The following is an 18,261-nucleotide window of genomic DNA, read 5'->3' on the forward strand; positions in this document are numbered from 1 at the left end:
TAAGATCTATAGTACCGATAAAATACTGAGATTCATACCTAAATCTTCATGTTTTAAGAGGCAACATAACAGTAAGCGGCCAACCTCCTCCACAGGATGCTCAGGGGGAAAGGTGATGGGTGTGGTCAAGTGGCACTGCCTACAGTATCTTTCAATCTGACACAGAAAGTCCTGCAACAGAAACAGCTGGAGGTAACTTCAAAGCCAACCTTGCAACATCGTCATAAATTCTAAGTGCTGCAACTTCTGATGCACTTGTGATCAGCGATGCTTCTAAAACTTCACTGGACACCGAAGTGAACCAGCCTCTTAACATCCCTCCAAATAAGATGCAAATGAAGTCTGTGCTAAGCTGTTCACAAGTCAAAGTCCCAAGGTAAACAGAAGGCACAGTGTGGGAAGGCCTCACTCACCTTCACATTGTGATCCTGAATGTTATTGTCAGCGATGGCTTGCAGGAATGCCTGGGCATGGTCCCCCAGGGCCTGTCTGTGGGAGCAGAGCCGGGACTTGCTGGCAGGAGTGCCCCCAGGAGAGCTACAGTGGTCCTCATCTTTCTCCTCATTGTAGCTGTAGTGGATCTGGCTAGTCTGCAGGCCGCCGGAGAAGATGGATGACTGAAGCCACTCTAGAGAGTGCATATACAAAGGTTAAAACAAAATCTGAGTGCACCATTCAGAAATAAACACTAGGGGAAAAAGAAAACTAAGTACTTCATTTAGAAGGTGAAATTCAGGATCACTCATATGCAAGTCTCATCTAACATATTTATATAGATTGGCTTATAATTCCTATGTCTACCTGAAAAAAGGTAACACCTTCCAGTTACTCAACACATCTTAAGTATGGAATCAAAACCCAAAATAATAGTTCCGATCCAACATTTACTGGATACCTGTTCAAGTATAGAGCTGTCCAGTTTCACAGATACCATGTGAAACTGAGTCTGTTTCTAACAGGGAAAAGAAAATGAGATACCACTTACACAAGTAATCCCCAACTTCAGTTGGGATAACTATACACTACAAAGTCTATGGTGGGAATGTGCGGAAGCAAACACCCCATTATTTGGAGGGCTCATACAGAATTTTTTTGTGATCTGGATGAAGACCAAGACACTGAGCATATAGGTAGGAGAACAGCACATGTGAAGGGTTCCAAGGAGAAAAACATGTTCGGGGTAATACATCTCCCTAAAGCATTAACCAAAAGACTAGTTCCAAATTGGGAAAGGAGTACATCAAGGCTGTATACTGTCACCCTGCTTATTTAACTTAGATGCAGAATACATCATGCAAAATGCTGGGCTAGATGAAGCACAAGCTGGAATCAAGATTGCCAGGAGAAATATCAATAACCTCAGATATGCAGATGACATCACCCTTACGGCAGAAACTGAAGAGGAAATAAAGAGCCTCTTGATTAAAGTGAAAGAGAAGAATGAAAAAGTTGGCTTAAAACTCAACATTCAAATAACGAAGATCATGGAATCTGGTCCCATCACTTCATGGCAAATAGATGGGGAAACAATGGAAACAGTGACAGACTATTTTGGGGGGCTCCAAAATCGCTACAGATGGTGACTTGCAGCCATGAAATTATAAGACGCTTGCTCCTTGGAAGAAAAGCTATGACCAACCTAGACAGCATATTAAAAAGCAGTTTAATATGTGACAGTGATTAATTTGTTGACAAAGGTCCATCTAGTCAAAGCTACGGCTTTTCCAGTAGTCATGAGTGGATGTAAGAGTTGGACCATAAACAAAGCTGAGTGTCAAAGAATTGATGCTTTTGAACTGTGGTGTTGGAGAAGACTCTTGAGAGCCCCTTAGGCTGCAAGGAGATCAAACCAATCAATCCTAAGGGAAATCAGTTCTGAATATTTATTGGAAGGACCGATGTTGAAGCTGAAGCTCTAATACTCTGGCTACCTGATGCAAAGAACTTGTTCACTGGAAAAGACCATGATGCTGGGAGAGACTGAAGGCAGGAGGAGAAGAGGCAACAGAGGATGAGATGGTTGGATGGCATTACCAACTTAATGGACATGAGTTTGAGCAAGCTCTGGGAGTTGGGGATCGACAAGGAAGCCTGGCATGCTGCAGTCCATGGGGTTGCAAAGAGTCAGACACAACTGAGCGACTGAACTGAGAGCATTAATCAAATAATAATAATGAGAGACTACTGAATATACAAGACAAGAACTTAAGTAAGGGATGGATGCTTGGAAACCTGAGATCCAGTATGTTGTAAAGGAGACCTGTGTGATGCACAGGCCAAGCACCATAAAAGCAAGTCCTCTATCAGTGCCAATGGGAATACCCATATAACTGCTATGATGACTAAACTGAGATTCACCTCAAAGAATCAGCTTTTATAACTACAGATTTTTTTTCAATAACTTGTGCTATCAGAGTATTTCTCCAAAACCCAAGCAATCAAAACTGGGTTGACTCAATGTTCTTTTACTGGAAATTTAGATATTAAAGTATTCAGAGCATTCTCCAAAGTGCCACATTAATTCTTCCAAAACACAATCGTGACCATACCTTCCCTGAACCTCTCCATTTAGAACTCCCTCTTGTCTCTCTGCTCCAGTGGTGGCTTCTGATGTCCTAGAATGGAGAGACCCCCACACCACAAGCCCACAGTACCTACTGCTCCCCTCTACTCTGACACCTTGCAGTTCCTAGTTGATTTAGAAGAAGACAAGATCACCATCTTAGACGCTCTGAGGCAGCAAAGTGTACAGCACCTGCACCAAAGGTTTGTCCAGAAGGCAGGATGAGTAGGCACCATGGCAATCCTTGCCCACTAGCTTTCTCCCCTAACCCTCCACATGCACCAGCCCAAAGCTGATTTTCTCAATGTTGCCCTCACACACCCAGTCTGCTAGGACTCCAATTTCACGATAGTTCCACCTCCATGAAATCTTTCCCTCCACCCACTCCTTACCTCCCAAACCACTTATAAATGACTCAATTTTATCTTCTACCACCATCCAACCTGACCTGTTTATGACGTCTAGGTACAGGAAGTAACTAAGGGCAGCTGCTGCTGCTGCTGCTGCTGCTGCTAAGTTGCTTCAGTCATGTCTGACTCTGTGCAACCCCATAGACGGCAGCCCACCAGGCGCCTCTGTCCCCAGGATTCTCCAGGCAAGAATACTGGAGTGAGTTGCCATTTCCTTCTCCAAGCTAAGGGCAGGGTGCATCTAATTCTATACCTGCTTACATCCTCAGTGCCTAACATGGTAACTTCCATGAGAAATTACTCAAGAGATGTGCACGGGACAGTCAGTGGAGAAACAGATAGAGAAATACATAAATATGTTGAGTCATTCAAATGTATTATATGGGATATGGAGAAAATGTAATATTCTAGGTGGTTACGAATGTTGCCATCTCAAAATACACTGGATTGGAGTCTGGTAAAAACACAATCCTCAAACAGAACACCATCCTGAGGAACCGTCAGTCCACAACATGTAGACTTCTAGGCAGCAGGGAGCTGAGCCAATCTGTCAGAGGATGTGGAAGTGAGACCACACACAAGCTCAACCTTCCTGCACACCTGTCAGCTTGCTTCCTGTGATGCCACAGATCACACAAATGAAAGCCACTCACAGCTATTTCTATGAACTGGTTTAGTCTCACTATCCTTATATTTCCTCATCAACAACTGTGCTCATTCTTCTTCACTATCCTTAACGGCACTTACAGCTCCAGCTAAACTAACCTGCTAATCCGTTAACAGAAAACAAAATTTTTCTTACTGGCGCATTCGACCTCAACTGGAGACAGTGGTGTGCTCATAGCTAAATAGGAAGCATGTAATCCAAGGAGCAGGCCCAGATTCCTTTCAGTGTCTATAAGAGGTGAAGACAGACTTCCCAAATCTGGTATGGTAACAACTTCTTGGTCAGGCTGGGAAAGATAAATTTCATTATCAGTATGAAATGAAAATAGAATTAATTAACAACATTCAATCAAGAATTCCAACAGCTTTTATCCTTAAACAAGATATACTGCCATAATAAAGACTACGTCCTATAATAGTGAGCTCAGGCTGCCCCACAATAACAGAAGATTTTAATAACTGAGAGCAGACAGTACACATAGGTCTACTGGTAGCAAATCCAAAGCAATGATAAACGACTTAACTAGAAAATTCCTGAGGAAGTCAAACAGAAGGTAGAACAGAAAGGGTTCAAATGAAAATAATCTTAAACGCTGCTAGTCATATGACAACTTATAAACAAAATTAATTTTTCCCTTCATAAGATCCTTTAAACATTACCCTTGAGGCATAAATTAATACATTTTGTCACTTCTATATCCACATCTGGAAAGTCAATCTCAACATATAAATCCCAATGCTTATGAATATACAGAATGGGCATATTTCTATTCTAAAACACTATGCTATGAAATAGCTACTCCCAAAAAATACCTATCAAGATGTTAAGTCCTTCCAAATTTCTACATAGAATTACAATAAAATTGTAAAGATAAACAGTTAACTTTTGTGTGTGTGTGTGTGGTTCAGGGTTTGTATTTCTTACAAATTAACAATTTTAAAATAGTTTTTCAAGATCAGTACATCTTAAATCTTAATAGGAATAAATGGAAATTGGCTTATTTAAAAAATCTTAAAAGATCTTTGCTTTTCATTTAATGACCCCTTCCTCTAAAAGATCCAGCTATCAATACTTCAGGGTAAAAACCACTTATCAGAAATATCCAGAGAGGGTCCCCACTGATGTCCACCTTGCTCACCACACACACAGCCTCACCTCCAGATACTGACCAACACAGAAAGCATGCATTGATTCCCGTGTGTCTTCAAACTGCAAAGCAGCTTCCAAAGCCACCACTGGGTCTTCCCCTACAAACTGAGCTGAAATAAAACAGAAAAAAGTAACATGACTTCAGTACAGTTTGCCTAGCCATTTATTACATAAACAGGAAACAGACTGCGCAGGTTAACTCCAAAGTAATATGATCTCTCACCCTCTGCCAGGGCTGTCTGGGTCAACTCAGAACCTGGAACAAGTTCCAACAAGTGTTGGAACAAAAACTGCATAATTATAAGAAATTCTTTAAATATGTCTGAATTTGCTGTGATAGAAAGTCACTGATAGACTAAAATGTATGAGACCTGGAGCAGTTACTAAACTGATCATTTTAAACCAAATGGTCTACTTAAGATGACACATTCACAACCTTTATCCATAAAGTAAAAGGCAATGCCTTACCAAGAATACTATTTCCTGTTAATGACTGCGTCTGGAAGTCCTTTATATCATACACTTTTCCATCAATCACAGTCCAGAAGCCTCCATCTTTATTGTGGTTCTCCAAATCAGCTTTGCGTATAAGTGTTACTTCCTCATTATTTCTACAGTTCTGACCTGTAAAAAATGACTCTGTGTATACAGAAACCAAAATCAATGAATCAATAGATCAATAGATAAAACGACTTGAACAAATTGCGTGAAAGAACTACAAGGTGAAATAGACAAATCCACAAACACAATAAGAAATTAACATACATCTTACTATAACTAACACCACAAACAAAAATTCAACAAGGATACAGAACGATTTAAAAACAAAAACACAACGTGATAGGATGAACATTAAGTCTGGCCGTATACCAAGCATCAAGCAAACCTCAAAAATTTCAAATAAGTCAAGTTACAGAGCATGTAAAATGACTACAATGCAGTTAAGTTAAAAACAGCTAAGGGAATTCCCTGGTAATCCAGTGGTTAGGACTCTGTGCGTTCACTGTCAAGGGCCTGGGTTCAATCCCTGGTCAGGGAACTAAGATCCTGTAAGCTGTATGGTGTGGCCACAAATAAATAAATAAAACAAGTAAAAAAAAATTAAAATCCCTACATTTGAAATTATGCTGTCATTTTATATATATATATGTCATCCAAAATTCCCAGGAAAAAAATGACTGTGGAAATCAGAAAACTGAAACAAACAATAATGAAAATACTGCAAATCAACACTTGTGACATATAGCTAAGTATATTTTTGAAGCCATTTCTATCTTTAAATGTACATATTAGGAAAAAATAAAAGCTAAAAAGTTAATAAACATAAAATCAATAAAATTCAATGAGTTAAAATAATACTTCAAAAAAAGAGAAAACTTCACTAGTCAGCTTTGGAAGCATTAGGACTCCAACTTACTGTTACAAAAAGCAGTTCAGGTGGGCTGGGGGTGATGCTAGGATCGTGTCTTTCCTGTGCAAACTGTGCCTCGTGCCACCAGTTGAGGGCAGGGATGCTAGAGGACTGTAGAGCGGACACACTATATGAACCCCCTGGCCCACGTGACAGGACTGAAGGCGGGCCACCCAGCACCACGGGCAGAACAGAAAGCACACAGCATGACCTCAGCAACACTCCGACCCAACAAAACAGAAACCAAATCTCAGCAAACCTATCAGCAGTTTATAGAAAATATCACTGACAAAAGATGTTACGACTCGAAGAAGAGAATGCAATAAACCAAGTTTAGAAAATGTGAAATTCTCCAGAACAAACAGCCTACTTCTTTAAAAAACAAACAAAAAAAATAAACAGTACAACCAAAGTGAGGGAGGAGAGCCTGGAGATACGCTGCTGGGTAAAAAAAACAAGAAGTATATATGACCTTGACGACAGAGGACCTGTCTACATCCTGACTCAACATAACCACTAATAAAAAGAGTAATGAATCTGTTCATCTTAGAACAATGAGACTGTAGTTTCATTCTCCCAAAAAAGTTTTTATTGTTAACAGGTAAAGCATGTAAAAATCTTTAAAGACAGAAATTTGTTTTAAAATAATACAATCAATCAGATAAAAAGCATAGGAGAGCTTGGGGAATGTGAGGTTTTTGGGGTTTTTTTTTGCCACACCATGCAGCATGTAGGATCTTAGTTTCTGACTAAGGATTGAACCTGTGCCCCCTGCAGTGGAAGCCTGGAGTCCTAACCACCAGACTACCTGGGAAGTCCTTGGGAATGTAAATACTTGATTGTGCATTCATTATATTATTTTCTCTACTTTTATCTGTTGGAACATTTTCATAATAAACATTATAAAAATATCACTATGCTAACTAGCATAATTTCTCAAAAAGTTAGAAAAATTTCAGATTAAACCCTAAGGAAAAAATAAAAAAGTAAAGAACAGTGTAGTACCAGCACAATGACATTTAGAGCAATAGAACAGAAGAACCCAGAAATAAATCTTCACAATATATAGGCAATATTTTTTTTTTTTTTACAAGAACGGCAAGACCATTCAATGGGGAAAGGACAGTCTTTTCAAGAAATGGTGCTGCAAAAACTGAATATTCAAATGCAGATAAATCAAGTTGGACCTGTACCTTTTACCATACACAAAAATTAACTCAAAATAAATTAAAAACCTAAACATAAGAGCTAAAACTATAAATAAAACTCTTAGAAAAAAACAGGAGGAAAGCTTCATAACTCTGGATCTGTCAATCATTTTTTTAGACAAGACACCAAAAGCACAGACAACCTTCATTTAAAAAAAAAAAAAAATCAAAGGACACTATCAACAGAATGAAAAGGCAACCCACAGAATAAGAAAGGATTTGCAAGTCATACATATATTCTCAAAACATGTAACAAACTTCTTCAACTCAACAATGGCAACAAGAAATTTGATTTAAAAATAAGAAAAATACTTGAAGAGACATTCTCCAAAGATACGTACATGGTCAACAGGCTCATAAACAGATGCACACCACCACTAATCATCAGGAAAACCAAATCAAAACTACAATGCAATACCACTTGATCCTAATAGGATGGCCACTATTTTTTAACTTTTTATTTTGTATTAGGGTATAGTCAATTAACAAGGCTGATAGTTTCAGATGAACAGTGAAGGGACTCAGCCAAACATATCCACTCTCCCCAAAACTTCCCTCTCATCCAGGCTGCCAAATAACACTGAAGAGAGTTCCACATGCTATACAATAGGTCCCTATTGTTTATCCATTTTAAATATAGCAGTGTGTACATGTTCATCCTAAACTCCTTAACTATCTTATTCCCCATCCTTCCCCCTGCAATCTTAAGTTTGTTCTCTAAGACCGTGAGTCTCTGTTTCATAAGTTATTTCATTTGTATCATTTCTTTTTAGATTTCACATATATGGGCTGTCATATGGTATTTCTCCTGTCTGTCTGACTTACTTCACTCAGTATGACAATCTCCAGGTAGGATGGCTATTATTTAAAAAACAAACAAGTGTTGGCCAAGTAGGTGGAAAAACTAGAACTGTTCCTTTGTGCAATGCCTGTGGGAACTTCAAATGGCACAGCTACTGTGGTAAACAGAATGGCAATTCCTTAAGAAATTAAAAATGGAATTATCAAGTGCACTGGTGCTGAGTCACTCAGTTGTGTCCGACTCTTTGGCCCCATGGACTGCAGCCTGCCAAGCTCTTCTGTCTAGGGAACTGTCCAAGCAAGAATTCTGAACCAACTTTTGGCTATATACCCCAAAGAAGTGAAAGCAGGGACTCAGACATCTACACACCCATATTCACAGCAGCATTAATCACAGCAGCCAAAAGGTGGAAACAATCCACTATCCATTAACAGATGAATGTTACATCGTTATGGACAAAGAAGACATGAGATATATATACACACACAAATATGCAATAAAATACCACCCAGTCATAAACAAGAATGAAATTTGTCATCTGCAACATGAATAGAAAAAACTGTATAATCATCAAGAGATGCAGAAAAAAGTATTTGAGGAAGTTGGTGATGGACAGGGAGGCCTGGTGTGCTGTGATTCATGGGGTCGCAAAGAGTTGGACACAACTGAGCAACTGATCTGATCTGATCTAAATGTCCATTCAGAAATGAAAGGAAACATCCTTAATATTTTAAGGTATCTACAAAGAAAAAACAACAAATATCATAGTTCATACATGAACTTTGGCAAGTTTTTCCTCTGCTCCTAGGAGCAAGACAAGAGTGCCCATTATCACCATTTCTATTCCACAGTGCACTAGAGGTGCCAGCAAGTATAGTATGTTCTGGCAGGAAGTCACACTCAGAAGCAGACACAGGCAGAGAGTCACTGATTTAGTCAAAGGTGGTACTCCAGAGGACAGACCACAACAGTCCTTCCAGCGAGTGCTAGCACAATGATCCTACAGACAAAACGCCTATGGAAAAAAATGGCGTATGCTAGGCGTGGAGGTGGAACACTGAGTACTTCCCACTTCGTAGAGATGAAGACCAGTACAATCACTGTGGAAATCTGGCATTCTGTACTAAAGCACGCCTTACAAACCACCAAGAAACAGACGAACATTTAAGCAATTAATTTGTTATGGGTCACATGCCTATCTGATAAAACGATCAACAGAAGCAGGGGAACGGCAAGCACAAAAGCCCGGAGAAACCTTTCAGTAAGACAGAGACAGTGTTTGGGAAGGTTCTGCTTAATAAATGGTTTCCCCTGTGATCAGTCCCAAAGTTGACTTTGGTAATTTTGTGTATATGTTACACTTCACAATAAAAAAAAGTCTATGTCTGAACTGCTGATCAAATTATAAGCTCTCAACCACATAGAGTAAAACAGACAAAAATCACAAATGACCATTTAAGTTCACCAAAGTAGATGAATTGTGTTGAAAATATTAGCTATAATAAAGAAATAAAAAATAATGTTCAATATCCTAAGGCTGGTTATTTTCCTCGGGACACTTGTTACTTTTTGTGTTAAGTAATACATATAAAAATGACAGTCTACAATGGTAGAAAGGCCTACCTTGCTTCAGCTTTCCTATAAAATGAAAGGTAAAGCACAATTAATTCTGTAAGTCCAGGAAGTCATAATGCTTAGACTTAGATTCAAGTGTCAAAGTTCAAAACTTTGAAAAGATAAGTTTCATTCCAATTTGGTAAGCACTAGAGACAGAAAGGATGGGAAGTGCCCAGTAGACTGTGGAAATTCCATAACTCATTAACATCACATAAGGCCACTGAGTTTAAGAAAGCCTTCCCATATCAATGTCTGCCTCCAAAGCAGGATCATAACTAACCATTTCAACTATATCTTCTGGAGACAATTCCCAAGAAAGGATTTTCCAGAATGCTCTAAAATAATCCAATTCAGGATGTAACAACCATTACTGACAGAAAAACTTTTCTTAAATATAACCCAAAACTATTCTGATGTTTCTTATCTTTGTTTTCCACTTACACTACCATCAAAGTGCTCAGTCGCTTCAGTCGTGTCTGACTCTGCAGCCCCATGGACCGCAGCCTGCCAGTTTCCTCTGTCCAAGAGACACTCCAGGCAAGAACACTGGAGTGGGTTGCCACCTCCTTCTCCACACTACAATCAGTGAAAATGGCAATAACTGGTGTTCCTTTGTCAAATTAGTCTTTCAAATGAAAGAGCAGACTAGGACAAAACTTTCCCCAGTGCAAGTCCTTAAGTGAAGGTGCCATACCCATGATGCCAGGCCAGGCTAACTCTTCAAGGTCATCCCTCTCCTTTCCTGGTGCCAGGTGGTTGAACCGATCCAGATGTTCTAACAAGCCACCCAGTAGAGGGACAGCTCCAGCCTCCTGCATGAGACCAGCATTTTTACTGAGCAGAAGCACTATAGACACTACTAGTTCTGGAAGGAGAATACCTACATTTAAAAAGAAAAAGAAAAAAAGGTATAAGACTTAAAACAAAAGTCTTTATCTTATAAAATCACTTTACAAGCTTGGGCTATGTTTAAATCCTGATAAATCACAAGATAAGGAACACTTGTCCTTCAGTATACTCTACAGGATTATTTTATCTTTCATTTTGAAAGAAACAAACATAGGTATCAAACAGAACCCTTTGAGTTATAAAAATACTTTTTTGAAAACACCGTTTCACCACAAAAGGAGTAGCTAGAGTTTTTTATTCAGAAAAACTAAGTGTTTTCAACTAAGTTAATCATCAGAAAAAAAGCACTCAATCATAATCATCTACTGTCACAGAATTAACTTGAAAAAATATTAAGGTCCTTAAAGGGGCAACTAATTCTTATGTTGCTGAAATAAAATTAGACAATTACCATTTATTTCATTATTGAAGTGCTAATAACGGTGGTATGACTCTAAAGCACCAATTCTATTTACACCAGGATGATTAACTCTAGAATTGCAACTAAAAAAGCAAAAGGTTAAAGACTAGGACTAGATATAGCCTAGTCTACAGTACTAGACATGTAGTTTACTCTACAGCACTAGATATATGAGGTAAAGGCATGCAAGTTTATCACAAAATGATACATTTTAAATCATATCAATCTTCAAAAATAAATACATGCCGACATTTAGGAAACAAGGTAAGTACCAGTGAAGTCCCCTTCCACAATGCAGGCCACCTCTGCAAAGTGCCGCCAGCTGGTGGAAGCAATGCTGGCTGCCACAGGCAGTATGTCTCCAATGTGTGTGCACAGAAGGGCTGTGTACTTCTTCAGCAAGGACCCAACCCCCATCAGTTCAGGACCTAGAGGGGAGATGTAGAGAATTTCATTTGCACTATCAAAATTTACCTTGTAAATAAACTTCATTGCTTCACTATTCTATCTTTATCTATTACATCTTTTATCTATAATAATTTTTTTCAAACAGGAGTGGTTATTAACCCTTACTTAGTCCTTGGCTCCTTTTACAGCACATAATTTGAAAAACAGTGAGTTTGGATATATCAATTTTTAAACACTGAACTACACAGTGTTTAAAAACACTAAACCAAAGTTATAACTTCAGAGTTCTAAAACCTTATACGCAACATACATGTTTTTCAAGTCCAAATCTTAAGGCCTGAAAATTACTCTCAATGAACAGTTATGCCGTTTTCGATGTCATAAAAAATCTTCAACTTTTCCTGGTTCAACTTTTCCTGCTACATGACTCTTAATAGTCCTTGTGAGTTTATGACATCTCTTTCAGACTGAAATAGTTCACTGATTTCAACCTGAAATTTTCCATCTTCTACAGGTGCCTAACTATTTTCAGGAAGTAATCAAATTGTGTTAGAATACACCAGCTATAAAAACACTAAAAAAAAGTAGAAGACCCTTCCATTCCTGGCACAGAACTATCCCATAAAGACCCAACCACTCCTCTGGAGTTTGTGCAAGTGCTCTACTCTACACTGTACACAGAACTGAGCTCTTTCTTACATATCATCCTAATTCTCACAGGCACCCTCAAGTCTCATCCTAAGTCTGGTAGGTGAGGAATCAACAACTCCCAGGAGACTTTGTCCTATATCCAGCAGCTAACAAGCTAAAGCTGTAACTGAGATTCTCTTCCTCCAACAATGATGCATTTCTCCTACTACACTCATCTAGCTTACCAGGGTGACATACAAATATTAGGTCACAATTCTGTCCCCACATTATGTCAGTCTCTAACAGTCTGTAACTAACATGTGGAATAAGTCTAACAGACCTTCTATAAGACTGCTTCCGCTGCTGCTGCTAAGTCGCTTCAGTCTTGTCCGACTCTGTGCGACCCCATAGATGGCAGACCACCAGGCTCCCCCATCCCTGGGATTCTCCAGGCCAAGAACACTGGAGTGGCTTGCCATTTCCTTCTCCAATGCATGAAAGTGAAAGTGAAGGGGAAGTTGCTCAGTCGTGTCCTACTCTTAGCGACCCCATGGACTGCAGCCTACCAGGCTCCTCTGCCCATGGGATTTTCCAGGCAAGAGTACTGGAGTTGGGTGCCATTGCCTTCTCCTAACCTGAACATAAAGGATGCTATTTCTCATCTCTAAGGAATTTAAATGTTAACACAATGAAATAAAAATACTGATGAGTTTAAAACAGAAATATCTGTCCAAAATAAAAAGTAAATGTAAAATAAAGTCCTCCAAAATTGGTACATCTAATAGTATAAAACCTACACATGTAGGCCATGCAGAATAGGTATGTCAAAAAGCCTAAATAAAAAAGTCAAAATATATACAAGACACTTTAACACTTAAAGTAACTTACTAGAAATTTCTGAAGTCTGACCAACACTTTCTCCTGGATAAAGTTTACTGATAAGTAAGCGCTGAAAACGCAGCAACAAATCCAATGAAGCAGATCTTTCACGACTATGTTGCTCAAAGTCTAGACATGATGATATCCGACGGGCAACATCTTTCAATCTGGCTACTGTCTGAGAAGCAATGTTTCTATGTAGGAGAAAGAAAATTGCAAAATTAAGCAAGTTATGTTTGTATTTAAAGAGGGGAGGGATGTAAAAAAAAATCACAACATAAATTAGAAATAAAGACCATACACCCTCGTGACCTGCGGCTGGCTTCCTTCCCCAATGTGTCAGGTGTACATGCAATAAGCATACCTCATTCAAAACTAAGCAGAGGCGTGCAGAAGACACTCAAAGGTAGAATGATACCCCTTGCCTTACAAATGTGCTCTTAAGGAGTTGCATGGAATAGTCCAAAATAATAGAAAACTCCTCTATAAACCTTTGGAAGGAAAAGTAACTGTTATATAATTTTTTATCCAAAGCTGCATTTCAAATACAAATGTGATACTATTCTTAAAGATAAGATCCACTCGCACTTCATTTCAAATACAAATGCAACACTATTCTTAAAGATAAGATCCACTCACATTTCTGCATCTGCCTCACAAGTCTACCTTCAGATCTACTCAATTAAGCACCAGAGTGGGCCATGTGAAGGATACCCAGGGTTCAGAAAGTACAAGAAGGAAGACCAGAGTGGGTACAAATAAAAAAAGTCACAGTTAAAAGGTGCTCAAAGAACACAGAAACAAGGAAAGGAGAAGAGGGTCTGATACCAACTGCAGGATCCAACTTGAGTAATGAACCATCAGTAGATAATTGGGGAGAAAAGAGAAAGTATAATTAGAACAGTACTAAATGTTCCATGAGCAGAATGCAAAGGAACAAGGGCACAGAGGTCAAGACAAAGAAGGGGAGTGGACACAGTGGACACTGTAGGTGACAGAGTGCCAGGCTGCTGGGAATAAATTCTGCAGTGCTCAGCCACCAAGTTTTGAAAGAATGTGCTATCCTTTTTGTGTCCAAGAAGGTAACTCAAGTGAGTGTGAAGGCAGATTAGAAGGCACGGAGAACACCAGATCAGACCCGACCACTCAGGGACAGCCCAGCACCAAGCGGACAAGGCCTGCCCTGCGGTCCTGAGAAGAGGAAGAGAAAGTAAGTCAGAGAAAGAGAAGAGCCAAAGCAGAGCCTGGCTGGGAACTTCTGTCAATGTAGCCCCACCACACCAGCCCTATTCCAGCCAAGAGCGCCTGGCATGGTCACTGAGCAGCAAAGTCCAGAACCTCTGCACAACACCAGGCCATGGAGAAGCATTCTGGTCCACTTCTTTGATTTCTTACACAATAGCAAGTTTAAGCAGAACCTCCAACAACCATACCTGCCCCCAGGCCTCAGTCCAGGAACTCATTCTGTCCTCACTCTACTCTACCTATAGCCGTGGAGTGAGGACAGAAGCAGAAGACACACATCAACATACACAGACAAGGTTGCAAACAAAAGGCAACAGGGAACCCTGGCTTGTGCTCAGCACTCCCAGCCACACAAAATGCAAGTGGGTGCTCAGAGCTTTGTTTTCGGTTCACCTCATCTTCCTGCTCCATGACCTGATAACCTGACCTGATAACCTGCCCTGATAACCGTATCACTAAAAGAAACAGTCTAGAATCTCGCTTTTATGCCATACATGATGGAGCAAAATATATTAACAGAACACAATACAAATGTTATTTCCCTAATAAAAAATTCAGAACCACAGTCAAAGTGTATAATTCTGACAGAGTTTCATTGACTTAAAAATCTTCATAGCTCTCTATTTCCAAATATAAATGGTTTTCTGTGGCTCTTTGTCAGGATAGGAGTTACTCTGAAATCTGTTTCATGGCTTGCTTTGGGCAAACTACAATTTCTCCAACCTGTTGTCCAAATAATAAAATGCATCAGATGTCTCCAAAATCTCCAAACTGTAAACCTTCAGATTATTTTTCAACAACTCCATCAGCCAAGTCAATACATGAGTCTCATTTAGTCACAAAACCTTAAGGTTGGAAATAAATGTTAAAGTCTATCTCTCTAAGAGGAAAGGCAAATTATCTATGCTTATGAAAAGAGCAGAGATCACAGGCATTCTGTCAGTGAGAAAGTCATTCATACATTATTCTTTTTCTCTTTTCCAAAAAACTTTAAGGTACTATTTACTTCCATGATTCAGTTTTTGTTTTGTGTTTTCCAAATAAGTACATCTTCATTATAAACTTGCTGCGGGGCCAACTCCTGCCTGTATGCCAAAGGAACCAAAAGTAAAGAGGAAGGGTCAGAAGACAATGTGAGAATGGTATAGAGAACATAGTGCAACAGGAAACGTCTGCCAGGGACTTACACACGTAATTTAGAATGTCTACCACTCACACAAATAAAGGTAAAAAGAACATGTAAAATCAGTGTTAATAATGTATTTATTACCATATACTTAAAATATTATCATTTCAATGTAAAACCAATAAAAAACACTGAGAGTTTTATATCAGTTCTTTTTTACATAAAGTCTTCAAAAGCCATTGTGTATTCTGTATATTTTGTACATTTGTATATTTTGTGTATTTTGTACATTTCAATTCAGATAACTAAATTTTCATTGCAAATACCTGATCTGCACTTAAGGCTCATAAAAATGAAGAGATGAAAAGGTCAATTCATATGGCTTATTCCAAACATAAGTTTTCTAATAGTTGAATCAGGTCTAAGTTTTTAATTTGAACTTTAATTAATAAAAAAATAAAATCTCAGTGTCTTGGCTACATTGTGGACACATTTCAAATGTTCATCACATCAATGTGGCAAATGACTGCCAGACTAAACAGCATAGGTGCAGGCAGGTTAAGAGGGACAGGTCTCTACACACCGAGGGAAGAGACAGTCTGAACAGGCAGGAGAGCAAGAGAGCTGGCCTCTCATGAGGATGGTAACCTACCACAGGATGGAGAACAGGGAGCCCTCTGGTTGGCAGTGAGACCAGTGGGCCTAGGCACAGCCTCCTCAGCAAAGGAAGGCATAGTTAAGAACACAGAAAAGCACGTCTTGAGTTACATGCTTTTGCTTTAAAACTTCTGCATAACAATGACCATTTTCTCACTTGATCCTTAACTAACTCTGCAATGTAAACACTACTGTTATTACTCCCACAGTTACCACACTGGGCAGAGTTTCAGCTGCCAACTTTACACAAGCAGTCACAACTGAAATTTTCCAGGAAAAATTCTCAAGCTCTTTTCATTACCACCAAATACACTGAGTTAATTCACTTTATTTCAAATTGTGATTCTGAAGATTACAATGTACAAACATTGATTTTTAAAAAACCATCATCAGATTATTTTTTAAAATAAGAAAAAGCTTTTTAATTAGCATTTACTAAAATCTATAAAAGGAATTAGCTATAAAACATCCTCTTTTAAAAGCCACAGTGTGCCTGGTAAACTCTGGTGTTTCCTCATGTGGAGGGCAGGCCAACCCACACAAGCACACCCACCACTGCTCTGCATCTAGGGCTCACTTTCCTTTCTATATAAAAAATAAACCAGGAGCCAGGTTTACACAGAGTGGAGTTGTGTTACATAAAGGAGAATAATTTTTCAATGTCTAACAAATGCCTTTCAGAAACCACCCTGCTCTTTCACTTTTTTTGAAGGGCACAGTGACACAGGCTGACATTTTTCAGCAAACAGTGAGTAACTACTTCAGCCCTTATCTATGTTAGTCTCTGTTTATATTCTGATTCTCACTGGATCTTATCTCCTTCTGATTAAGTCCTTCAAATACAATGCTCACCATTCTTTTATTTAGTTCAGCTTTTAAAAGTTGTCTTAGAAATAAATATATATAAATCTATGATAGACAGAATGGCCAATGACACAACCAACTATTAAAAAAAATCTTACCATGATGATTTTCATTTCTATCTACCTACTTACTAATGAAGATAAGAATCTCACCCTACACTTATCACACACTCCAATTTTCTCCTGTGAGAAAACCTTTGGAATCTCTACTTCATACACTCTAACCTCTCATTTCACCTATATTTAAGAGTCTGCTCTAAAGTCTGTCTGAGGTACTTTCTGGAGTATTTCCTCAACAACTGAAGACATTTTTGAGTCCCCAGCACTCAATCTATCTTATTATGAAAATCAATAATTCTATTAAAATACATCTAATACTATTTACCTAAGAAGCTGTTGAATAAGCTGAACCAGAGGCAAGCACTGTTTTCCAGAAGATTCATAGATTCCCGTATTAATAAGATCTTTATCCAATGGAGTCCTACTTCTATGAAATGTCGAGGCATTTGCTTCCTGTTCATCAATTTCTTTTTCCTTCTGTGCTTCTTTTTTGGCTTCAATATCCTGTAATTCATGAAATACAAATTGGTTACCAGTAATCTTAGAAGCAGGCATGGAGGCACCGTGGGCTGAGCCTGGACCCCACAGCCTAGCTGTGTGCTGACCCACGCACCTGGGGACACTGGCTCACAGCCAAGCACTGAAAATCACACTGCTCAGCTGCTCTGTCGGAGAAGGCAATGGCACCCCAGTCCAGTACTCTTGCCTAGAAAATCCCATGGACGGAGGAGCTTGGTAAGCTGCAGTCCATGGCATCGCTAAGAGTTGGACGCGACTGAGCGACTTCACTTTCACTTTTCACTTTTCACTTTCATACATTGGAGAAGGAAATGGCAACCCACTCCAGTGTTCTTGCCTGGAGAATCCCAGGGACAGGGGAGTCTGGTGGGCTGCCGTCTATGGGGTCGCACAGAGTCGGACACGACTGAAGCGACTTAACAGCAGCAGCAGCTGCTCTGTTTGTAAACAGACAATTTGTCCTACAAACCCAACTGTCCAGGCTGCCAGTGCAAATGCTCTCCAGCCTCTGTGAAGCTCTTAGAATCTTTACTCCTGCTACTGGCCCTCACAACACCCAATGTGATCACCTAGGCAGAATCTATCTGCTTTGTAAACATGAAGCAATAAACCACTGAATGAGAGGATATATCCACAAGTTCTGTATCTGACATGGGACCTAAAAAATAGAGAAAGAACTCTTACAACTCAAAAATTAAAAGACAAATTACCTAGTTGTAAAGTAAGCAAAAAATGAAT

The 18,261-nt window shown here is 39.2% G+C and overlaps 1 protein-coding gene across 6 annotated transcripts in view; it reads right to left on the reverse strand.

Annotated features, from left to right (window-relative positions):
- The window catches only part of HERC2 (HECT and RLD domain containing E3 ubiquitin protein ligase 2), a 234,998-nt gene that overhangs the window by 132,367 nt on the left and 84,370 nt on the right, over positions 1-18,261 (reverse strand). For 5 of the 6 annotated variants that reach the window (XR_011570152.1, XM_070801388.1, XM_070801376.1 and 2 more), the window contains 9 exons: positions 17,330-17,508; positions 13,063-13,247; positions 11,409-11,564; positions 10,522-10,707; positions 5,258-5,428; positions 4,796-4,899; positions 3,776-3,926; positions 414-628; positions 39-171 (listed from right to left, as the gene is read on the reverse strand). Coding sequence is in view for 5 of the 6 variants with exons in the window: in XM_070801388.1 (XP_070657489.1) it covers positions 39-171; positions 414-628; positions 3,776-3,926; positions 4,796-4,899; positions 5,258-5,428; positions 10,522-10,707; positions 11,409-11,564; positions 13,063-13,247; positions 17,330-17,508 (1,480 nt within the window). In the remaining variant the exon portion in view is untranslated. The remainder of the gene's footprint in view (positions 1-38; positions 172-413; positions 629-3,775; positions 3,927-4,795; positions 4,900-5,257; positions 5,429-10,521; positions 10,708-11,408; positions 11,565-13,062; positions 13,248-17,329; positions 17,509-18,261) is intronic. The other variant, XM_019968612.2, reaches the window with a different exon arrangement.

The sequence above is a fragment of the Bos indicus genome, chromosome 2 (assembly GCF_029378745.1).
Source record: "Bos indicus isolate NIAB-ARS_2022 breed Sahiwal x Tharparkar chromosome 2, NIAB-ARS_B.indTharparkar_mat_pri_1.0, whole genome shotgun sequence".
NCBI lineage: Eukaryota > Metazoa > Chordata > Mammalia > Artiodactyla > Bovidae > Bos > Bos indicus.